The sequence below is a fragment of the Oncorhynchus keta genome, chromosome 2 (assembly GCF_023373465.1).
Source record: "Oncorhynchus keta strain PuntledgeMale-10-30-2019 chromosome 2, Oket_V2, whole genome shotgun sequence".
Lineage (NCBI taxonomy): Eukaryota > Metazoa > Chordata > Actinopteri > Salmoniformes > Salmonidae > Oncorhynchus > Oncorhynchus keta.
The window spans coordinates 35,661,572-35,687,718 of record NC_068422.1 but is presented as its reverse complement, the minus strand read 5'-3'; the positions used below and the strand labels follow the sequence as shown (position 1 = coordinate 35,687,718).

The window sequence follows — 26,147 nt, the reverse complement described above, 5'->3', positions numbered from 1 at the left end:
GGCAATCAATGTGGAGCAGGGAGTGACTGGGAACTGTAATGAAGATTTAATCACTAGACTACCTAACTGGAATTATTAAGCCAATTCATCATACTATGGCCATTAGCAATTGTGGAAAACACACACACACACACACACACACACACACACACACACACACACACACACACACACACACACACACACACACACACACACACACACACACACACACACACACACACACACACACGCTACACAGTATAAGCAACAAATGCATACTATACACATGGTCACATGAGTACACACTACCTGTGCTGAAAAACATGTGCAGACATATAGATACGGCAGACACACAAACACTGGAACATTCTTTTCTTGAAATCATTAGAGGCACCCAGGCAGGGCATGGGAGGGCCAGCTAATGGCATGCCAAATGCATTCAGTGTTGTTGTTCATTATCAGTATGCCTGTCTGCCTTCCCCTTGGAGCATGGCCATTTACTGGGGAAACCAGACACAAACACAAGTACCTCTCTGTCCCATTTAATAGCCTGTTCATATGTTCCTGGTGAGGAGTGTGGGATTGATTCAGCTATCACACAGGTCGACCATCACAAACAACATTGTCTCGCTCAGGAAAATAATTTTGTCCTTACCGAAGCATGTTGAGTAGGCTTTGAGGACATTAAAGGGACATTTCACTGCTGCTCTATTTGGCTATATATAGGTCCATTAGTTATTAACATATAATTCGTGTCATAAACATTTCAAATTTCCTCACTACACGCAAATACGAGCGTTTCTGCATCTCACCGGTAGAAATGAGCCAGCAACATTTCCTGGTTGTAAGCAAACCACATTATCCAGAATTCATAGCGATTTCAGGATGTGGAGGACCACCCCGTGGTGTAACTAGGGCTGTTGCGGTGATCGTATTACCACGACAACTGCAGTCATGAGTCATGACCTCAGTAAAATTCCACCTGAACGTAGAGTCACGGTAGTCTCCTCTTATGCACTCTTGACATGCTTTACTAATGGCCTGGTACTCAGGGCTCTTTTGTCCCTCTAAGCACTCTGACATCAAAAATCACATCACACACTTATTATGAAAAAGTGTGTGCTTTTAAAGCTCACCTCACTGTGATTGATCAATTCGAAGAAAGAAGAAGTTCAACAACAGGCTGAAACTGAGTGGAAAACATGGTCATTCTGGATGTTGTTCCAAAGCCTAACAAAACGAATTGGACGGTGCTTTCTAAGCTGATGATTAATTCAAAATATCCATAAGCATATTCATATATGCATTGGCTTATATATATATATATACACTGCTCAAAAAAATAAAGGGAACACTAAAATAACACATCCTAGATCTGAATGAATGAAATATTCTTATTAAATACTTTTTTCTTTACATAGTTGAATGTGCTGACAACAAAATCACACAAAAATTATCAATGGAAATCAAATGTATCGACACATGGATGTTTGGATTTGGAGTCACACTCAAAATTAAAGTGGAAAACCACACTACAGGCTGATTCAACTTTGATGTAATGTCCTTAAAACAAGTGAGAATGAGGCTCAGTAGTGTGTGTGGCCTCCACGTGCCTGTATAATCTCCCTACAATGCCTGGGCATGCTCCTGATGAGGTGGCGGATGGTCTCCTGAGGGATCTCCTCCCAGACTAAAGCATCCACCAACTCCTGGACAGTCTGTGGTGCAACGTGGTGTTGGTGGATGGAGCGAGACATGATGTCCCAGATGTGGGAAATTGTACCAAACGGACCAGTTCGTAGCTGGCTTCTTCACCAACCATTTTTACCTTCTCCAGAACATGAATATTGTTCCGTTCTCAAGTTCTGTGAGCTGGAAGAAGTTCCTTTCTTCTCTCTATGAAAACTCACTCTCTCTATACTGTCAGTCCATGAGGAAGAATCTCCTCCAGGAATTTATGGCCTGATTAACACCAGCCTGAGTGAGAGAGTGAGTGAGTGAGTGAGTGAGTGAGTGAGTGAGTGAGTGAGTGAGTGAGTGAGTGAGTGAGTGAGTGAGTGAGTGAGTGAGTGAGAGAGAGCTGTTCCCAAAAAGGACAACGTCATGACAATAGTCACTTCACCCCTACCTACATATACAAATTACCTCAACTACCTATACCCCGCACACTGACTCGGTACCCTCTTGGAACCACACATCCCGAATCTGGGATAATTGTCATCAACTACGCTAAATAGCATAGCGCAACGGTCAAATAATCTTACTAGAAAATATTCAAATTCATGAAATCACAAGTGAAATATAGCGAAACACAGCTAAGCCTTTTGTTAATCACCCTGTCGTCTCAGATTTTGAAATGATGCTTTACAGCGAAAACAATACAAGCATTGGTGTAAGTTTATCTATATACAAACAAAACATTATGTACACCTAGCGGCAGGAAACTTGGTCACGAAAAGCAATCAAATTAATAATTTACCTTTGATGATCTTCGGATGTTTTCACTCACGAGACTCCCAGTTAGACAGCAAATGTTCCTTTTGTTCCATAAAGATATTTTTTATATCCAAATACCTCCGTTAGTTTGATGCGTTGTGCCCAGGAATCCACCGGAAATAGCGGTCACGACAATGCAGATAAAACTTCCAAATTATATCCATAATATCGACAGAAACATGGCAAACATTTTTTATAATCAATCCTCAAGGTGTTTTTCAAATATCTATTCGATAATATATCAACCGTCCCAGTTTCACTAGGACGGGGAGGAAAAATGGCTACCTCTCTGTTTTGCGCAAAAATCACACTGAGAGCCAACAACTGACCACTTAAGCAATGTGGACGTTTACGTTCATTCTTCAAAATAAAGGCCTGAAACTATGTCTAAAGGCTGTAGACACCTTAGGGAATCCACAGAAAAAGGAATCTGATTGATATCCCTTTCAATGGTCAATAGGGATGCATAGGAACACAGAGCTTTCAAAATATGAGTCACTTCCTGATTGGATTTTCCTCAGGCTTTCGCCTGCAAAATCAGTTCTGTTATATTCACAGACAATACACTTTAGAGTGTTTTCTATCCTAAGCTGTCAATTATATGCACATTCTAGCATCTGGTCCTGAGAAATAGGCTGTTTACTTTGGGGACATTATTTTTCAAAAAATAAAAATAGTGCCCCCAAGCTTCAAGAGGGTACCGGTACCCCCTGTATGTGGCCTTGTTATTGTTATTTTATTGTGTTACTTTTTATTATTTTTTACTTTAGTTTATTTGGTAAATACTTTCTTAACTCTTGAACTGCAGTTGGTTAAGGGCTTGTAATTAAGTGTTTCACAGTAACGTCTACGCTTGTTGTATTCGGTGCATGTGACAAATAGTGTGATATACCTTAGGCGGCAGGTAGCCTAGTGTTTAGCGCATTGGACCAGTAAACAAAGGTTGCTAGATCGAATCCCTGAGCTGACAAGGTAAGAATCTGTCATTCTGCCCCTGAACAAGGCAGTTAACCCACTGTTCCTAGGCCGTCATTATAAATAAGAATTTGTTATTTACTGACCTGCCTAGTTAAATAGTGTTTAAAAAAAAATGATATGTGGAGTAAATAACCAGAGTATCCAACCCTGCATGAGTGAAAAACGAACCGGCGGGAAAGTGGCCTCCATTCACTATTTGAGTGCATAAAGATGACATGTATCTTTTTCCCCTGCCCCTGTTCCTACCAATTTGATAATGGGCCATTCTAATCTAAAGTCATTTTACATATTAGTGAAGACAAGATAAAATTGAAAATATGATCATTTGATGAGAGAACAGCGTGTGCAGCCTGAGGCAGGGCACAGAGCTCTAACTTTTTGCGCGACTCAAATCATTACTATCATCAATAGCCTATAGTCGCATCATGCAGCCCATATACATTTTGATTTCTAAGACATTCAAAAGTTTGTATCATTCAAAACTAAACTTGCCACTTCATATGTGCAGTCACTTCGGAATGGGAAAACATTAAAAACATACACTCTTATCCAGGTTGACTTACATACATTTTCATGCTTTTTTCCTACTGGTTCCCCACGGGAAACGCACCCACAACCCTGGCGTTGCAAGCACCGTGCTCTACCAACTATTTAATTCAGCTAAGTTAAATTACATTCCTACTATAATGGCACTTATAAACATATGTTGTCTGCTAAATGAACAAGCCTACATCCTATGGCATGGTACATAGCCAGATAAAATACAGTAAGCCAACTCATATTCTGTTCTTCAGAAAAAACATTTTTTTCATATCATACTGTTTCTTTAGACCTGCCGAACATAAATTATTTATTTATTTTCATTGTGTATATTAAATTGATTTATTTGACTTTTTTTCTATGTAGATATTCCAAAGGTGTGCATCAGTGGCTTGTAAGCATGGAGGCCTGGCTAAATGTGTTTATGTTAATTATTGGTCAATTACTGTGAGACTTTTGCATGACAATAACCAGCTGACAACATTTCATGACTGCCACAGTCCGAGGTGTAATGTTATCCAATTGATGTGTGAAATATCCACGTCTGTGTTTGTAGCCAGCACTTTCAGCCAGAAGATTTCAAACGGAACGGACTTCTCAACTGATGGGATTGCCATGTCATTGAACATTGAAAAGGGATGCTATTCTATTGATTTCCCCCTTCACTACAAAGAGGAAGCTATCCGATCAGCCAATATCAGCGCAGCAGAAAATTACCTATCTAACTAGCTACAGTAGCTATAGCGAAGTAACTACTGCGGAGGCTAATGTGACTGTGTTCTATTAAGATTCAGATCCCATCAACATCTTCTGAGGCATTGAGATCAAGCTCAGCACAAGGAACTCGTGTAAGACACCTCCTAAAATCTTACTAAGATCTATTCAATCTTTCCATGACTCCACAATGAGCAAATAAATATACTGGAGCTAGGCATAAACATGGTTTGTGTCTTGTTGTTATAGTTGGTGTGTTTACAAGTAGGCTACAACGTCTACTGTAGTTCTCTCTGTATTATGGAGGCTTAGTTGATTGTTCATGCAAGGCTTGAAGTCTAAATTGGAGTAAAATAGGTGTTAGTAAGGAGGGGATGGTGTGGTTGACTGACTGGTGTCTGTTGTGGGTATGTATTGTATGTGTGAAGGTTAGTATGCATAATCTATTGACATGAGGGGGATGGGTGGACATAGTACGTTGTTTGAGTGTGTCTTGGTAGGGACAAAGTAATAAACTGTTGGCTAATCACTGACTACCGTGTGTCCTACAGTAATCCTGCTGCTAATGGCAATAACCTTGACACCAGCTTTAGTAGTACAGAGCCTGTTGACCCATTGGATGAAAGCGTTCAGCCTCGAATAAGCTCAAGCACAACATCATCTGACTTAGAAACATGCAAGGACAGCCAAAGGTATTTATGAAAGCACAATACCCTCTTGAGAAAACTAAATCCCCATTAAACTAAACTGCCTATCCAGTCGCTGTACATTTCAATGACCTGAAGCATGACATTTCCCCATTTAGATTGTGTGTCATAGAGAAAGTTAAGATATCAGAGAGGGGAGGAGATACTCTGAGTAAAAGGGAATGTTTTTGGATTTTCACCCTCCAGACATTATTTCCTAAAGGACTTAATGATGAAATGCCTATGTATGTTATGTTGTGAATTTGAACATGAAATATGTGTCTCTTGTAGATTATTCAGATTTTTTTCGTATGATGTACCCTATGACTAATGAAAATTTGCTATGTCCTCATTGAGATTTTACAGACGTGTTTAATACGCCTTATTTATACACTTTTGTAATATTTATGAAATGCATATTGTTATATGTGGTAGCACTTATTTATTTTTCCTTTGCCTCCAACCCCCTTCGATGTGTAGAACGGATGTGGGTGGGGCCAGGTCCACATAATGGTGCAACTTTCAAAAAATCCCAAAAGCTCTGACGAAGGCCGTGTGGCCGATACGTAAGCTTATTAAAGATCGGTGATACTATCAAGAGCAGTGTGTGGTTTCCTTTCTCCTTCATCTTGTTCAACTGTTGCCATGCACCTGCAAATTAGATTGCTCAGATGTGCGAGTGCCTTTTGAATTAGGTATAGGAAACACAGCTAGCTAGCTAGCTAGTTAACTTGGCTAGCAGTGGTACTAGCAAGCCCGGTTATGGACAAATCAATCACCAAATTGTACTGTACTGAACTACACTGCCTTAAGTAAAAAGAGAGGTTACAGTATATTGCTAGCTAACTACTGACAGTAAAACAACTTACTCATTTGTCATTTGCCCTCCTGAGTCCTGGTACAGCTTGTGTAAATTGCCACCACTCCTTGCTGGTCTCACAATTATTTTGCTCACTGTCTCAATTCCTCCTCATTGTATTCTGGCTCAAATAAATAGGGCTGTATCTTCATATGTAAAAAAAATGTGTTGTCAGTCAGCTGTTCTTGGAAAGAGGACTCATCAGAAGAAGCCATTGTAGCTAATTATTTCGCAATCTCGGGATAGATAGTGCACGGCTTCAGTGAACCTGTAAACTAGGTCCTCCCTTGTTTTGAAAAGCCTGCCTTTGATGGTGGGAACAAGGAAGTAGGGTTCCCGTTGGGCTGTAGTCTTTACAAAGCCAGGCAAAATGAGTCAACCCAGATATCCTGCAATGTCCTGACAGATAGGAACGTCGGCTCTATTGAACCAGGGCAAACAAATATTTATGCGCTGCTAATGTGGCCACAATAATTGTTACAAAATATGACTCCATTCATTTTTAGATCAGACAGCAGGCTCAATCAACAAATGCCATCATTGGTTGAACTCTCGTCAATCAGAAATCTGTAGGGAGACTGGAAAAACACCCCAAATAGTCTCTAGCGGTGAAGTTTTCCTTTAACATGTCACTTTTCTGGTCCTCTTGCCTCTACCTACCTCTCCTCCATTCTCCCTATTGTTTTTATCTGCCACTCTCCCCTCCATCATCATTTATCTGCATTAAGTCAATTTTCTCACTGGCCTGATGGCTCTCAGATGAAGCGACTATTGGGGTCTGAACCAAATGAAGACTGAAATACCATTTCCTGGTTGCTACACTTAGTTTTCTTTAGCTATCGCTCAGTGCTGCTGAGTGATGTATGTTGTTGTTGTTGTTTTCTAATTTGATCATATTGGTGTGCCAACTTGTATTCAGTCAGCAGATTTTGTTAGAGTTCCCACTTATATTTCTCATCGAAAGCCATAACATTTGACTGTTATTCCTCCTGAATAAATATCGTACAAAGATAGAAATAGAAAGGAAGACAAAAAGATGAAGAGAGCGAGAAAAAGGTAAAAGAGAAAAGTCCCTCGGGTAACATATGACCTCCATCATGGCCATAAGCCATGACTCTCATTGGCTCTTCTCTGAGCGATGTATTCTTTGCAGGAAATCTCATTCCTTCCCTCTCTCATTCTCAATCTCCATTTAACATAGTGATGGTGTAGTGGGGACCTTTGGGAGGCTACAATGACAGACAGGCACCACGTCTACCTGTCTTTGCTTTCTTAGAGGAGATACGATTCCAGCGATGAGGGTTTGGAGCTTTTCAAAACAACAGTTATGCTAAGGTTGTTTATCAAATCAATCAAATGTGTTTATAGAGCCCTTTTTACAACACCAGTTGTCACAAAGTGCTTATACAGAAACCGAGCCGAAAACCCCAGAGAGCAAGCAATACAGATGTAGAGGCACGGTGGCTAAGAAAAACTCCCTAGAAAGCGAGGAACCTAGGAAGAAACCTAGAGGTACCAGGCTCTGATGGGTGGCCAGTCCTCTTCTGGTTGTGCCAGGTGGAGTTTATAAGAGTGCATGGTCATTAAGGGTAAAATAAATATCACAGTGATTGTAGAGGCTGCAACAGTGACCTCGGGAGTGAATGTCAGTTGGCTTTTCATAGCAAAGCATTTAGAGGTCGAGACATAATGGCTGCAGCAGAACAGCAGAAACTGGGTCAGCATGACCAGGTGGACTAGGGATGGGGGGCAGCCAGGAGTCGTCAGGCCAGGAAGTCTCTGAGGCATGGTCCTAAGGCTCAGGTAGAGAGAGAGAGAGAGAGAGAGAGAGAGAGAGAGAGAGAGAGAGAGAGAGAGAGAGAGAGAGAGAGAGAGAGAGAGAGAGAGAGAGAGAGAGAGAGAGAGAGAGAGAGAGAGAGAGAGAGAGAGAGAGAGAGAGAGAGAAATTATAATACAAGATGTAACAGGCTGACCCTAGCCCCCCGGCACATAGACTGTGGCAGCATCGATACTGAGACTGTGCACTGGGGCCAAGTCCAAATTTAGCCCCAGACAGGGACAACCAGGCAGGATATAACCCCACCCACTTTGGCTAAGCACAGTCCCCACACCCCTAAAGTGATCTCAAAAGACTTACTACCCTGAGACAAGGCCGAGTATAGCCCACAAAGATCTCCCCACTGCAGGAGCCTGAGGACAGGATGGAAGAGCGTGAGCAAGCCAGTGACTCAGCCCCCATAATAGAGTCAGAGGCAGAGAATCCCAGTGGAGAAAGGGGAGCCGGCCAGGCAGAGACAGCAAGGGTGGTTCGTCATGCCAGTGCCTTGCCATTCGCCTTCACAACCCTAGCCTAGACGACACTCAATCTAAGGACCTACTGAAAAGACGAGTCTTCAGTAAAGACTTAAAGGTTGAGACCGTGTCTGTGTCTCACATCGATCAGCACACAATTCATACAAATTTAGCTCTGCCTCCAGCTGTTTCTTGTGAACGTAGCACACGTGTAGATAGGTACGGCAGAACCAAATTGGCGAGATAGGTAGGAGCAAGCCTGTGTAATGCTTTGTAGGTTAGCAGTAAAACCTTGAAATCACCCCTAGCCTTAACAGCAAGCCAGTGTAGGGAGGCTAGCACTGGGGTAATATGATCAACATTTGTTGGTTCAAGTCAAGATTCTAGCAGCAGTATTTAGCAATAGCTGGAGTTTACTTAGTGCCTTATCCGGGTAGCCAGAAAGTAGAGTGTAATCTCGAAGTGACAAAACCAGAGTTTAGCTTTTCTGCATCAAATTTGGACAAAACATTTCAGATTTTTGCAATGTTACAAAGATGAAAAGGGGCTGCTCTTGTTCATCGAAGGAAAGATCAGGGTCCAGAGTAACACCAAGGTCCTTAATTTATATTTGAGATGACTGTACAACCATATGGATTCATTGTCAGATCTAAAAGCAGATCTATTTCAACCTAAGAATGACCACTACAGGAAGTAGCTCTTTCAGTAGTTTAATGATCATTGAAGAAGAAGAAGTTGAAGAAGTTCATGAATTCATCACTGCTGAAGTGAAGTGAACGCCAACCTCACTAGGGGAATGCTGCTTTTTATTTAGCTTTGCAACAGTATAAAAAAATTTTTTTGGGGGGGGGGGGGTTCTATTCTCCTCAATCAGGTTGGAAAAATAGGCTGTTCAGGCAGCAGGGATGGCTTTTTGATATTGCACAATATTGCACGATACCAACAATTCCTACTCGTCTTTCCAGGCTAGTTGGAAGACTTCCAATTTTCTGGAAGCTTTCTTCAGGGCTCGGGTATGTTCTTAATACCAGGGAGATAGTTGTTTGTGACATATTTTTTTTGCTGTGAGACTGCATCTAGGGTATTATGCAAGGTTAAGTTTAGATCCTCGGTTGGGCTGTTCAGTTATTTTTGTACTCTGACATCCTTGAGTATGTGGAGGGGGTCTGGAAGGGCATCAAGGAATCTTTGGGTCTTCCAAGGATTTGTAGCGCGGCTTTTGATAATCCTTGGTTGGAGTATAAGCAAATGATTTGTTTTTGATTGCAAACGTAATAAGATGGTGGTACGATAGTCCAGAATTATGAGAGAAACATTTTGATGCAGTAAATCTATTCCATGGGACAAAACTAGATCCAGGGTATGATTTTGACAATGCGTAGGTCCCGAGAGATGTTGGATAAAACTGAGTCTGTGATGGCTCTGAAAGCCTTTTAGAGTGGGTCTGTGGAGTTCTTCATGGGAATATTGAAGTCATGAAAAAATGTAATATTTTCTGCCATGACTAGAGGGTCAGATAGGAATTTAGGGAACTCAGTGAGGAGGCCTGTAAACAGTAGCTATAAAAATGGATTGGGTAGGCTGCATAGATTTCATGACTAACTCAGAAAATGAAATTTGCTGTCAAAAATGGGAGCAACACCTCCGCCTTTGTGGAATGCACGGGGGATATGGTAAGTAGTGTAAACAGAAGTACAGGCCTCATTTAACTCAGTAAGTTCATCAGGTTAAGCAATGTTTCAGACAGGTCAATCACATCCCGTTTATGATTAGTTCATTGACTATGACTGACTTGTAAGTGGGGGATCTAACGTTATTAAGTAGTCCTATTTTGAGTTGTTAGGTATTATATATTTTCGGCAAAATTACGGGGATGGAGGAGGTCTTTATTCCAGGGGTGTGGGATAAGATTAAATAAATAAGAGATACTTAAATAAGACTTCAGCCACCGTTCCATCCTTTCATTCCAGTTAAAGGACAGGTTAGCTTATTTTAAACAAAATCTATTGAATTTTTTTTTAAATAGCATGTTATAGAGGTCCAGGAACATTTTGGGGAATTTCACAAGGTTTTGAATAACTTAGCCAACCAGCAATAGACTTTCTCGTGTTCGTTCTTCAGTTGAAGGGGCAGAGCTAAAACATGAACAAAGCCTCCAAAAACACCTAAATACGTCATTCTAGAAACGGCAATGCTCTCAATATAGTTATGCAGGTCTTTAGATGTTGTGCAAATGAAATAGTGGGATTTTGAATTTCATCCGCAATGTTATATTCCATTTATTTGGACTCGAGCGCAACATTTCCGCGTGCGAGCATGCGCGGGCTTTCTTGTTCTCATTGTGGTGATACGAGAAAGCATGCACATGCTTGAACATGGAAATGCACAAGGAAGTATATTGCTGTTGGGGTAAGTTTCTCTCTCTCAATTTTTTTGGGGAGATTTGGTCAAAAAAAGTTAACTTGTCCTTTAAGAGAGACAAAGGCAACCATGGTGCTAAGAAAATATGCCCGAAGACCACACACTCATACACACACTGAATAGCAGACTGAGAGGTAGACTGAGCGGTGTGGTCGATAATGATTTTGGTGGTGTAATGGGGGATGTCGATATGTAAACATCAGGCTTCTGGAGCTAACGGTGGAAATGGAGAATCCAAACAGTTCAAACAAGGGAAACTTTGTTTTGGAGTGGTCTGTGAGAGTGAACAGTATATTTATTCCCAAGCTAACTTTGGAGGTGATGTTTGAGTTTATTACCTTGTAATTGTTCAAACATTTGAGTATTGTGGAGTTCTAATATGGATAGTTATAAACTAGATAAGTCTGCTACGATATCAGTGTCAGTAGCTGTCATATTCTGTATCTGTCACAGTAACATTTACTTTCGAAGAAGAAGAAAATTAGGAAACCATTATTTATTGTTTTATTACCGTTATTTATTATTTTGTGTTTCTCTACTGTTCTTTAAATATGATCCTATAAATCAATGGCTCCCCTTATTATTTGTTCAATTTAGATCAAACAAAGTTATTCTGTGTTCATCTTTGTGCTGAGACACACACGCAAGTGCAATCTAAATGTACTGTAAAGTGTTACAAATAAATAGATTGATTGTAATTATGATTATTTTTAAATCACATGACATCTTGTTACATTTTTACCTCCCTTATCTGTTATCTGCATGTTACAAAGGACATGTTTGTGTCTGAGGTCTTTCATTTGACCTCTGGATGCAGAGATGTGTGTAGTAGAAGTGTTCCTCTTTAGTAAAGTGCCCGGAGAGAGTTCTCTGTCCCCAGAGGACCTGCCCACTCATGGGGAAAATAGCCCCATGTGAAGCAGGGAGAAAGCAGTGACATTTAACACACACACACACGAGGACCATAGGAATACAGATATGTTAGACTAGATGGTTATTCATGACAATACGAATGGCATTCCTGATGAAAACGTGGTAGCTTGATACAACACCCCTTCCCACTCTCTCACACACCAAAAAACATGCCCAGTCTTATACAATTTCATTAGAAGGGTGTTCATTGATGTGTTTATGTTATAGAACAAACATTGTAGTGTAATAGAGTTTAATATACAATCTAATATTGATAGCAGCGTCCCAGCTACACACCAGATGAATTACCCATATAAGCACAGCAAGATGAATACCCTGTCTTTGGAAGTCAGAGAAGCATGCAGCCTTTCTTTGTACAGTGATAAAATATAACAGTCCCCAGTTCTGAAGCGTAATCTGAAGGTCTGAGGCTGATCCATTAGATTGTAGCTTTGAAGGATAAAGAAACACACTCAAATAAAGTAACATCAAATCATCACCTTCCCTTTGTTTGTATTGTCTATTTGGACATAGCGTTTGTACAGTCACAGAGTGTGTTCTGTCCTGAATGTATTGACATTGATCTAAATATGTTTGTGGCTTATGTTTAGGCTTACATAGTCAGTCATGACAGATAAATGCTTCCTCATAGAATCCACATTACTGACATTGATCCTGATTTGTAAACTGCACAGTAGGCATGTATAAACAAATGTGTTTACCCAAAGTATACTTTGATTGTAACAGTCTCACCATGCTTTGCATAAGGACTGATGCATACAGTTGAAGTCGGAAGTTTACATATATATATATATGTGCCATTTAGCAGACGCTTTTATCCAAAGCGACTTACAGTCATGTGTGCATACATTCTACGTATGGGTGGTCCCGGGGATCGAACCCACTACCCTGGCGTTACAAGCACCATGCTCTACCAACTGAGCTACAGAAGGACCACATACATACACCTTCGCCAAATATATTTGAAGTTTAATCCTAGTAAAAAGTCCCCGTCTTAGGTCAATTAGGATCACCACTTTATTGTAAGAATGTGAAATGTCAGAATAATAGTAGAGATCATGATTTATTTCAGCTTTTGTTCATTTCATCACTTTCCCCGTGGGTCAGAAGTTTATATATACTCAATTAGTATTTGGTAGCATTGACTTTAAATTGTTTAACTTGGGTCAAACGTTTCGGATATTCTTCCACAAGCTTCCCACAATAAATTGGGTGCATTTGGGCCCTTTCGTCTTGACAGAGCTGGTGTAACTGGGTCAGGGTTTTAGGCCTCATTGCTCGCACACTGTTTTTTTTTCAGTTCTGCCCACACATTTTCTATAGGATTGAGGTCAGGGCTTTGTGATGGCTACTCAAATACCTTGACTTTGTTGTCCTTAAGCCATTTTGTCACAACTTTGGGAGTATGCTTGGGGTCATTGTCAATTTAGAAGACCCATTTGCGACCAAGATTTAAATTCCTGACAGATGTCTTGAGATGTTGCTTCAATATATCCACATCATTTTCATCCCTCCTGGTGCCATCTTTTTTGTGAAGTGCACCAGTTCCTCGTGCAGCTAAGCACCGCCACAACATGATGCTGCCACACCCGTGCTTCATGGTTGGGATGGTGTTCTTCGGCTTGCAAGCCTCGCCCTCTTTCCCCCAAACATAACAATGGTCATTATGGCCAAACAGTTCTCTTTTTGTTTCTTCAGACCAGAGGACATTTCTCCAAAAAGTACAATCTTTATCCCCATGTGCAGTTGCAAACCGTAGTCTGGCTTTTTTATGGCGGTTTTGGAGCAGTGGCTTCTTTCTTGCTGAGCGGCCTTTCAGGTTATATCAATATAGAACAAATTTTACTGTGGATATAGATACTTTTTGTGCCTGTTTCCTCCAGCATCTTCACAAGGTCCTTTGCTTTTGATCTGGGATTGATTTGCACTTTTCGCACCAAAGTACATTATCTCTAGGAGACAGAACTCATCTTCTTCCTGAGCGGTATGACAGCTGCGTGGTCCCATGGGGTTTATACTTAGGTACTATTGTTTGTACAGATGAACGTGCTACCTTCAGGCGTTTGGAAATTGCTCCCACGGATGAACCAGACCTGTGGAGGTCTACAATTGTTTTCTGAGGTCTTGGCTGATTTCTTTTGAATTTCCCATGATGTCAAGCAAAGAGGCACTGAATTTGAAGGTAGACCTTGAAATACATCCACAGGTACACCTCCAATTGGCTCAAATGATGTCAATTAGCCTATCAGAAGCTTCTAAAGCCATTATATAATTTTCTGGAATTTTCCAAGCTGTTTAAAGGCACAGTCAACTTAGTGTATGCAAAATTCTGACCCACTGGAATTATGATACAGTGAATTATATATGAAATAATCTGGCTGTAAACAATTGTTGGATAAATTACTTGTATTTTGCACAAAGTAGATGTCCTAAACGACTTGCCAAAACTATAGTTTGTTAACAAGAAATTTGTGGAGTGGTTAAAAAACGACTTTCAATGACTCCAACCTAATTGTATGTAAACTTCCGACTTCAACTGTACACGGCATGAAAAACCTGGCTTTTCAAACTACATAGATGTTGTTATTTTTATCTCATCAAATCATGTTCAAACCCGAGAGAAAATGAAAGAGGGGATGAGCAAGGGAACACTCAATATTTCATAACACTATCAGTCTTCAATGTTCAGAGTTGGGCTTGTGATGAAATCTCCAAATCTTAAAATAACCCATGAAGTTTGGTTCAAGATTTTGATATCCCATTCCTCTTTCTCGTCCTCCTCTCCTGTGTTACCGATGTCCTTCATTGTAAATGGAAGGCGTTAGGTCTCCTGCACTGGAAGGTCCACTCTGTGTCACAGGGTCTTAGAACATCCTTCATCAATAATTCTAGACAATAGATCATATTCAGTGTATGATTGTGTATCATATTAAAGCAGAGAACAACGACTCCATTAAAGCGCAGAACAAAGACTTCATGATCTTTACTCACTTTTAATAGAAATGGGTTATTTTGAATAGTGGACTAAACGGCATATTGCTTAAAGGGATTCACTTTGTGAAATAAAGCTTTGCTATAATGAGCCAATTCATTCACTCAAATGTCCTAGTCTGATAGAAAGTGGGAAAAAGTTTGTGTTTGGAACAAACCAAACAAACCAAATATATATTTTTTTGTATTAACATGATTTGAAAGGGGCTGGTAATTAAAGTGGGTTATATTACTTTTGAAACTATATTTCCATTCTAATTTTGGCCCACCGTTGTTGTAATAGCCTGTAGGCAGCAGGAAGGCTGTGTAGAGAGGACATGCTTCATGTGGATGACTGAGCTATGCTCTGTGTTTAGATACAGTCCTGGTGTCTGGCCTAAGGCCAGCTCCCTTGTCATGTCAGCTTGGTCCCCAGGCTAGTACCAAAGATGTGCCAGTTCTTTGTCCAGCTAGCAGCTGTGATTAAGAATTTAACAGGAAAGAAAAACGTTTACTTCCCCAGTAAGGTGAAAAGGTAGCTAAAACAGAGTGATGGTTTTGATGCTGTAGCTGTATGACATGATTGGATTCAGTGAGGTGGTTATACTAATAGAATGTGTATTATGCTTTTATTTCCTGTCATCCTGTCAGACCAGAGAGATTCCAGGACAAACTGGCATTAATGGCTTTGTATTGGTTGCATCATGCATCATATTGCACTAGGTGAAGCACAGTGAAGGCACATGAGGATGTGAATTTGTTTGTGTAAAAGATTAGAAAAAACGCTGTAGATCTAGCTATTATATTTCTCTCAGATAACTGTATTCATGTTTTGTTGTATTTGTAACCCTTGCAGTGCATTGTCATTGTCACCACCTCCATTGTCATCATCATAATAATCACCATCAATGTCATCACCACCATCATCTCTAGCGAACAGCATCCATTGCCATATGTTGCCGAGTCCATACTACCTCAGTATAGTTGCAAGTTGTGTGACCGATGCAATATTTAGAAAGAGGACCCTGTTACCATGCTAGGGGCTGCACTTGTTGCCTTGGTGACCAGCTCATATATTTGCATGCAGGGTTGTGGAGTAACGGATTACATGTAATCTGTTACATATAAGGGATTACAAATATGGCAACTGTAATCCGTTATATTACCAGCAAAAATATTGTAATCAGATGACAGATACTTCTGAAAAACTAGATGATTAATTTGAGGGTTACTTTTAAATTGAGAAAGGATGTTTACGAAAATAAATCTCTGTTTTCTCAATTACTTTCATATAAGCATTGAAAAAAGGCACACATTTAAGTTTGTTCCACCTGAGCGAGTCAGACCACAAGTCAGAGACAACTATGATGACACGCCAAATTTGTTTGATGGATCACCGGAAAAGAGCAGGATTATGCTTTTGTAGGCTAGAGTCCAAGCTATGTCTTTCTATGGTGCGACTGCCAGCGGCATCCAAAGATTATCTAACTTGAATAAACGCTTGGAGGTAAGGATGACAGCAGTGATGTAGTCTACGGCGATACGGATGTCACTGATTATTTATATCTACTTAGCGCATTGATGTGAATCACACTGCTGCTCTCTCATTTAGCGATTTGCGCCTTATGGATTGTGGTTGTTGTGGATGGCTGTTCACAAATGCAAATGTGTAATTGATCCCAATAATGGTTGAATTCAAGAAGTTTAAGCTGCCTATCAATCATTGTTTTTGAAACCAGTGGACAGCCAGTGAAAAATGTGCTCTTGCAACAGCTGCATAGTGCGGATCCCAGCCTATGGAATCTACTGTGGCTTTAAATCATGCTGATAAAAAACTCCATAGGCCTAATAGACATGCTCAAACTCGCCCATTTTTGACTTATCAAAAGATGTATAAATTATATATATACAGTGGGGCAAAAAAGTATTTAGTCAGACACCAATTGTGCAAGTTCTCCCACTTAAAAAGATGAGAGAGGCCTGTAATTTTCATCATAGGTACACTTCAACTATGACAGACAAAATGAGAAAAGAATCCAGAAAATCACATTGTAGGATTTTTAATGAATTTATTTGCAAATTATGGTGGAAAATAAGTATTTTGTCAATAACAAAAGTTTATCTCAATACTTTGTTATATACCCTTTGTTGGCAATGACAGAGGTCAAACGTTTTCTGTAAGTCTTCACAAGGTTTTCACACACCCTTGAAACATACATGTATCCGATATCATTTCAAAGCTATTCTCGTTGTTAATCCCACCAATGTGTCCGATTTCAAATAGGCTTTTCAGCGAAAGCACTACAAACAATTATGTTAGGTCTCCACCAAACCACAATAAGCACAGCCATTTTCCAGCAAAATATAGCATTCACAAAAAGCACAAATAGAGATAAAATGAATCACTAATCTTGAATTATCTTCATCAGATGACACTCATAGGACTTCATGTTACACAATACATGCATGTTTTGTTTGATAAAGTTCATATTTATATTTTAAAAATCGGAGTTTACATTGGCGCGTTAGATTCACTAGTTCCAAAAACATCAAGTGATTTTGCATAGCCACATCGTTTCAACAGAAATACTCATCATAAATGTAGATGATAATACAAGTTATACACATGGAATTATAGATATACCTCTCCTTAATGCTGTGTCAGATTTCAAAAAAGGTTTACGGAAAAAGAAACCCATGCAATAATCTGAGACGGCGCTCAGAACATTAGCCTCCATGTTGGAGTGAACAGAAACCAGAAAATACATGATAAATGTTTCCTTACCTTTGATGAACTTCATCAGAATGCAGTCCTAGAAATCCCAGGTCCACAATAAATGCTTGTTTTGTTTCGGAAATGTCCGTTATAAGCTGGTCTGCAACCTTTGTCCTCTTGTAATTGAGAGAAACATGGTCTGGTGATAGAAAACCCGAGTGTGTGGTTTAATTCGGAAGGGCAGAAAAGGGCCTGTCCCAGGATGCCCGACCATAACTGTGCTCATGGGCGGTCGTCTGATTCATTTAAACTCAAAAGGGAAATGGAGTTTCCTTCATTAAACAGTCCAAAATCACATTACACAAGTTTACAAAAAGTATCATCCTCACTCATTCATCTTATACAACAATTAGATGGAAACCTCATATCTGAGTCTATTATATAAACAGCGTTATGGTAATGTGGCCGCACCGTCTCCCATGAGCTTCCCCAAGTTGTAACAAACGGACCAGATCTTAGCTGGATTCTCCACCGATCTTTTATACCTTCTCCGGAACATAAATGTTGTTCGGACCTCAAGTTCTGTGAGGTGGAAGAAATTCCTTTGTTCTCTATGAAACTTCACTCTATCTCTATACTGTGTGACCATGATGCAGGATCTTCCCTATGAATTTATGATCTCTCTGACCACAAGAGCCTGGTTGTAGGAGGCAGAGAGAGGGGGATGGTGCTCGCTGTACCCAAAGAGGGCAACGTCATGACACCGCTCAGGAAGGAGACGCGTTCTGTCCTTCTGTAGCTCAGTTGGTAGAGCATGGCGCTTGTAATGCCAGGGTAGTGGGTTCGATTCCCGGGACCACCCATACGTAGAATGTATGCACACATGACTGTAAGTCGCTTTGGATAAAAGCGTCTGCTAAATGGCATATATTATGAACGTACTTTGGTGCGAAAAGTGAAAATCAATCCCAGAACAACAGCAAAGGACCTTGTGAAGATGCTGGAGGAAACAGGTACAGACATATCTATATCCACAGTGAAACGAGTCCTATATCGGCATAACCTGAAATGCCGCTCGGCAAGGAAGAAGCCACTGCTCCAAAACCGCCATAAAAAAAGCCATACTATGGTTTACAACTGCACATGGGGAAAAATATTGTACATTTTGGAGAAATGTCCTCCGGTCTGAGGAAATAAAAATAGAACTGTTTGGCCATAATGACCATTGTTATGTTTGGAGGAAAAAGGGGAGGCTTGCAAGCTGAAGAACACCAACCCAACCATGAAGCACAGGGTGGCAGTATCATGTTGTGGGGGTGCTTTGCTGCAGGAGGCACTGGTGCACTTCAAAAAAAATAGATGGCTTCATGAGGAAAATTATGTGGATATATTGAAGCAACATCTCAAGAAATCAGTCAGGAAGTTAAAGCTTGGTCGCAAATGGACAATGACCCCAAGCATACTTCCAAAGTTGTGGCAAAATGGCTTAAGGACAACAAAGTCAAGGTATTGGAGTGGCAATCACAAAGCCCTGACTTCAATCCCACAGAAAATGAGTGCAAATCAAAAGTTGTGGCAAAATAGCTTAAGGACAACAAAGTCAAGGTATTGGAGTGGCAATCACAAAGCCCTGACTTCAAACCTACAGAAAATGAGTGGGAAATCTGAAAAAGTGTGAGCGAGCAAGGAGGCCCACAAACCTGACTCAGTAACACTAGCGCTGTCAGGAAGAATGGCCCAATTCACATGTTCACATTTTCTCGTGTAGTAGTATGTTAATCATCCTGCTCTCTCTCTTCACACAAGATTTACCTGCCCCATTCTTATTCACATACCCAAAATATTTTACCAAAGTTAAACAATGTAAAGGCAATGCTACCAAATACTAATTGAGTGTATGTAAACTTCTGACCCACTGGGAATGTGATGAAATAAATAAAAGCTGAAATCAATCAATCACACTCTCTACTATTATTCTGACATTTCACATTCTTGAAACAAAGTGGTGATCCTAACTAACCTTAGACAGGGAATCTTTACTAGGATTAAATGTCAGGAATTGTGAAACTGAGTTTAAATGTACTTGGCTAAGGTGTATGTAAACGTCCGACTTCAACTGTATATACAGTGGGGAGAACAAGTATTTGAAACAATGACGACTTTGCAGGTTTTCCTACTTACAAAGCATGTAGAGGTCTGTAATTTTTATCATAGGTACACTTCAACTATGACAGACAAAATGAGAAAAGAATCCAGAAAATCACATTGTAGGATTTTTAATGAATTTATTTGCAAATTATGGTGGAAAATAAGTATTTTGTCAATAACAAAAGTTTATCTCAATACTTTGTTATATACCCTTTGTTGGCAATGACAGAGGTCAAACGTTTTCTGTAAGTCTTCACAAGGTTTTCACACACCCTTGAAACATACATGTATCCGATATCATTTCAAAGCTATTCTCGTTGTTAATCCCACCAATGTGTCCGATTTCAAATAGGCTTTTCAGCGAAAGCACTACAAACAATTATGTTAGGTCTCCACCAAACCACAATAAGCACAGCCATTTTCCAGCAAAATATAGCATTCACAAAAAGCACAAATAGAGATAAAATGAATCACTAATCTTGAATTATCTTCATCAGATGACACTCATAGGACTTCATGTTACACAATACATGCATGTTTTGTTTGATAAAGTTCATATTTATATTTTAAAAAATCGGAGTTTACATTGGCGCGTTAGATTCACTAGTTCCAAAAACATCAAGTGATTTTGCATAGCCACATCGTTTCAACAGAAATACTCATCATAAATGTAGATGATAATACAAGTTATACACATGGAATTATATATATACCTCTCCTTAATGCTGTGTCAGATTTCAAAAAAAGGTTTACGGAAAAAGAAACCCATGCAATAATCTGAGACGGCGCTCAGAACATTAGCCTCCATGTTGGAGTGAACAGAAACCAGAAAATACATGATAAATGTTTCCTTACCTTTGATGAACTTCATCAGAATGCAGTCCTAGAAATCCCAGGTCCACAATAAATGCTTGTTTTGTTTCGGAAATGTCCGTTATAAGCTGGTCTGCAACCTTTGTCCTCTTGTAATTGAGAGAAACATGGTCTGGTGATAGAAAACCCGAGTGTGTGGTTTAATTCGGAAGGGCAGAAAAGGGCCTGTCCCAGGATGCCCGACCATAACTGTGCTCATGGGCGGTCGTCTGATTCATTTAAACTCAAAAGGGAAATGGAGTTTCCTTCATTAAACAGTCCAAAATCACATTACACAAGTTTACAAAAAGTATCATCCTCACTCATTCATCTTATACAACAATTAGATGGAAACCTCATATCTGAGTCTATTATATAAACAGCGTTATGGTAATGTGGCCGCACCGTCTCCCATGAGCTTCCCCAAGTTGTAACAAACGGACCAGATCTTAGCTGGATTCTCCACCGATCTTTTATACCTTCTCCGGAACATAAATGTTGTTCGGACCTCAAGTTCTGTGAGGTGGAAGAAATTCCTTTGTTCTCTATGAAACTTCACTCTATCTCTATACTGTGTGACCATGATGCAGGATCTTCCCTATGAATTTATGATCTCTCTGACCACAAGAGCCTGGTTGTAGGAGGCAGAGAGAGAGGGATGGTGCTCGCTGTACCCAAAGAGGGCAACGTCATGACACCGCTCAGGAAGGAGACGTGTTCTGGCCTTCTGTAGCTCAGTTGGTAGAGCATGGCGCTTGTAATGCCAGGGTAGTGGGTTCGATTCCGGGACCACCCATACGTAGAATGTATGCACACATGACTGTAAGTCGCTTTGGATAAAAGTGTCTGCTAAATGGCATATATTATGAACGTACTTTGGTGCGAAAAGTGAAAATCAATCCCAAAACAACAGCAAAGGACCTTGTGAAGATGCTGGAGGAAACAGGTACAGACATATCTATATCCACAGTGAAACGAGTCCTATATCGGCATAACCTGAAATGCCGCTCGGCAAGGAAGAAGCCACTGCTCCAAAACCGCCATAAAAAAAGCCATACTATGGTTTACAACTGCACATGGGGAAAAATATTGTACATTTTGGAGAAATGTCCTCCGGTCTGAGGAAATAAAAATAGAACTGTTTGGCCATAATGACCATTGTTATGTTTGGAGGAAAAAGGGGGAGGATTGCAAGCTGAAGAACACCAACCCAACCATGAAGCACGGGGTGGCAGTATCATGTTGTGGGGGTGCTTTGCTGCAGGAGGCACTGGTGCACTTCAAAAAAAATAGATGGCTTCATGAGGAAAATTATGTGGATATATTGAAGCAACATCTCAAGAAATCAGTCAGGAAGTTAAAGCTTGGTCGCAAATGGACAATGACCCCAAGCATACTTCCAAAGTTGTGGCAAAATGGCTTAAGGACAACAAAGTCAAGGTATTGGAGTGGCAATCACAAAGCCCTGACTTCAATCCCACAGAAAATGAGTGCAAATCAAAAGTTGTGGCAAAATAGCTTAAGGACAACAAAGTCAAGGTATTGGAGTGGCAATCACAAAGCCCTGACTTCAAACCTACAGAAAATGAGTGGGAAATCTGAAAAAGTGTGAGCGAGCAAGGAGGCCCACAAACCTGACTCAGTAACACTAGCGCTGTCAGGAAGAATGGCCCAATTCACATGTTCACATTTTCTCGTGTAGTAGTATGTTAATCATCCTGCTCTCTCTCTTCACACAAGATTTACCTGCCCCATTCTTATTCACATACCCAAAATATTTTACCAAAGTTAAACAATGTAAAGGCAATGCTACCAAATACTAATTGAGTGTATGTAAACTTCTGACCCACTGGGAATGTGATGAAATAAATAAAAGCTGAAATCAATCAATCACACTCTCTACTATTATTCTGACATTTCACATTCTTGAAACAAAGTGGTGATCCTAACTAACCTTAGACAGGGAATCTTTACTAGGATTAAATGTCAGGAATTGTGAAACTGAGTTTAAATGTACTTGGCTAAGGTGTATGTAAACGTCCGACTTCAACTGTATATACAGTGGGGAGAACAAGTATTTGAAACAATGACGACTTTGCAGGTTTTCCTACTTACAAAGCATGTAGAGGTCTGTAATTTTTATCATAGGTACACATCAACTGTGAGAGACGGAATCTAAAACAAAAATCCAGAAACTCACATTGTATGATTTTTAAGTAATGAATTTGCATTTGCAACCTGGAAGATACATTACTGATTACAATTTGACAGGTAACTAGTAACTGTAATGGATTACATTTAGAAAGTAACCTACCCAACCCTGTTTGCAATGCCAGTTCCCTGCATTTCTTAAAAGTGATTGAGTCTTGTATGCCAACTATGGTGATTAGATTAGTCATCACACACCCCATTGAGTTTTCATTGAAATTAATAGATTGTTTAATTATATTGCAGACACTCTCACTTTCCCATCCTCTCTCTCAGTTGGCGACTTGGGACTCAACTCGTGGGCTGAACGGTAGTCTAAAGGAGAGTCGGATAGAGAACGGCATGCAAGGAGTGACGGTCAAGGTGGTAACATTACTAGTAAGTGCTTACTCACTACCAACACTATACCGACTTGCCACTTGATGCTGCTATACTCTGTCTGGTTACCTTGTCACTTCCTGCGTAGGATTAGAACATAATGTGAGGTCTGGCTCTTCTTCTTCATCTGGCTCTGTGGATCTACATTTACATTACATTTAAGTCATTTAGCAGACGCTCTTATCCAGAGCGACTTACAAATTGGTGCATACACCTTATGACAACCAGTGGAACAGCCACCTGCATCTAAATCTTGTTGGGGGAGAAGGATTACCTACCCTTACTTACCCTATCCTAGGTATTCCTTGAAGAGGTGGGGTTTCAGGTGTCTCCGGAAGGTGGTGATTGACTCCGCTGTCCTGGCGTCGTGAGGGAGTTTGTTCCACCATTGGGGGCCAGAGCAGCGAACAGTTTTGACTGGGCTGAGCGGGAACTGTACTTCCTCAGTGGTAGGGAGGCGAGCAGGCCAGAGGTGGATGAACGCAGTGCCCTTGTTTGGGTGTAGGGCCTGATCAGAGCCTGGAGGTACTGAGGTGCCGTTCCCCTCACAGCTCCGTAGGCGAGCACCATGGTCTTGTAGCGGATGCGAGCTTCAACTGGAAGCCAGTGGAGAGAGCGGAGGAGCGGGGTGACGTGAGAGAACTTGGGAAGGTTGAACACCAGACGGGCTGCGGCGTTCTGGATGAGTTGTAGGGGTTTAATGGCACAGGCAGGGAGCCCAGCCAACAGCGAGTTGCAGTAATCAAGACGGGAGATGACAAGTGCCTGGATTAGGACCTGCGCCGCTTCCTGTGTGAGGCAGGGTCGTACTCTGCGGATGTTGTAGAGCATGAACCTACAGGAACGGGACACCGCCTTGATGTTAGTTGAGAACGTCAGGGTGTTGTCCAGGATCACGCCAAGGTTCTTAGCGCTCTGGGAGGAGGACACAATGGAGTTGTCAACCGTGATGGCGAGATCATGGAACGGGCAGTCCTTCCCCGGGAGGAAGAGGAGCTCCGTCTTGCTGAGGTTCAGCTTGAGGTGGTGATCCGTCATCCACACTGATATGTCTGCCAGACATGCAGAGATGCGATTCGCCACCTGGTCATCAGAAGGGGGAAAGGAGAAGATTAATTGTGTGTCGTCTGCATAGCAATGATAGGAGAGACCATGTGAGGTTATGACAGAGCCAAGTGACTTGGTGTATAGCGAGAATAAGAGAGGGCCTAGAACAGAGCCCTGGGGGACACCAGTGGTGAGAGCGCGTGGTGAGGAGACAGATTCTCGCCACGCCACCTGGTAGGAGCGACCTGTCAGGTAGGACGCAATCCAAGCGTGGGCCGCGCCGGAGATGCCCAACTCGGAGAGGGTGGAGAGGAGGATCTGATGGTTCACAGTATCGAAGGCAGCCGATAGGTCTAGAAGGATGAGAGCAGAGGAGAGAGAGTTAGCTTTAGCAGTGCGGAGCGCCTCCGTGATACAGAGAAGAGCAGTCTCAGTTGAATGACTAGTCTTGAAACCTGACTGATTTGGATCAAGAAGGTCATTCTGAGAGAGATAGCGGTAGAGCTGGCCAAGGACGGCACGCTCAAGAGTTTTGGAGAGAAAAGAGAGAAGGGATACTGGTCTGTAGTTGTTGACATCGGAGGGATCGAGTGTAGGTTTTTTCAGAAGGGGTGCAACTCTCGCTCTCTTGAAGACGGGAGGGACGTAGCCAGCGGTCAGGGATGAGTTGATGAGCGAGGTGAGGTAAGGGAGAAGGTCTCCGGAAATGGTCTGGAGAAGAGAGGAGGGGATAGGGTCAAGCGGGCAGGTTGTTGGGCGGCCGGCCGTCACAAGACGCGAGATTTCATCTGGAGAGAGAGGGGAGAAAGAGGTCAGAGCATAGGGTAGGGCAGTGTGAGCAGAACCAGCGGTGTCGTTTGACTTAGCAAACGAGGATCGGATGTCATCGACCTTCTTTTCAAAATGGTTGACGAAGTCATCTGCAGAGAGGGAGGAGGGAGGGGGGGAGGATTCAGGAGGGAGGAGAAGGTGGCAAAGAGCTTCCTAGGGTTAGAGGCAGATGCTTGGAACTTAGAATGGTAGAAAGTGGCTTTAGCAGCAGAGACAGAGGAGGAAAATGTAGAGAGGAGGGAGTGAAAGGATGCCAGGTCCGCAGGGAGGCGAGTTTTCCTCCATTTCCGCTCGGCTGCCCGGAGCCCTGTTCTGTGAGCTCGCAATGAGTCGTCGAGCCACGGAGCGGGAGGGGAGGACCGAGCCGGCCTGGAGGATAGGGGACATAGGGAGTCAAAGGATGCAGTAAGGGAGGAGAGGAGGGTTGAGGAGGCAGAATCAGGAGATAGGTTGGAGAAAGTTTGAGCAGAGGGAAGAGAAGATAGGATGGAAGAGGAGAGAGTAGCGGGGGAGAGAGAGCGAAGGTTGGGACGGCGCGATACCATCCGAGTAGGGGCAGTGTGGGAAGTGTTGGATGAGAGCGAGAGGGAAAAGGATACAAGGTAGTGGTCGGAGACTTGGAGGGGAGTTGCAATGAGGTTAGTGGAAGAACAGCATCTAGTAAAGATGAGGTCAAGCGTATTGCCTGCCTTGTGAGTAGGGGGGAAGGTGAGAGGGTGAGGTCAAAAGAGGAGAGGAGTGGAAAGAAGGAGGCAGAGAGGAATGAGTCAAAGGTAGACGTGGGGAGGTTAAAGTCGCCCAGAACTGTGAGAGGTGAGCCGTCCTCAGGAAAGGAGCTTATCAAGGCATCAAGCTCATTGATGAACTCTCCAAGGGAACCTGGAGGGCGATAAATGATAAGGATGTTAAGCTTGAAAGGGCTGGTAACTGTGACAGCATGGAATTCAAAGGAGGCAATAGACAGATGGGTAAGGGGAGAAAGAGAGAAAGACCACTTGGGAGAGATGAGGATCCCGGTGCCACCACCCCGCTGACCAGAAGCTCTCGGGTGTGCGAGAACACGTGGGCGGACGAGGAGAGAGCAGTAGGAGTAGCA

General features: G+C 41.7%; 1 protein-coding gene across 2 annotated transcripts in view; it reads left to right on the top strand.

The window, feature by feature from the left end:
* LOC118399926 (glutamate receptor ionotropic, delta-1-like) overlaps positions 1 to 26,147 on the top strand; it is a 464,169-nt gene that overhangs the window by 376,588 nt on the left and 61,434 nt on the right. For both annotated transcript variants that reach the window (XM_035796154.2, XM_052476005.1), the window contains exon 9: positions 23,072 to 23,173. In XM_035796154.2, the coding sequence (XP_035652047.1) occupies positions 23,072 to 23,173 (102 nt within the window). The remainder of the gene's footprint in view (positions 1 to 23,071; positions 23,174 to 26,147) is intronic.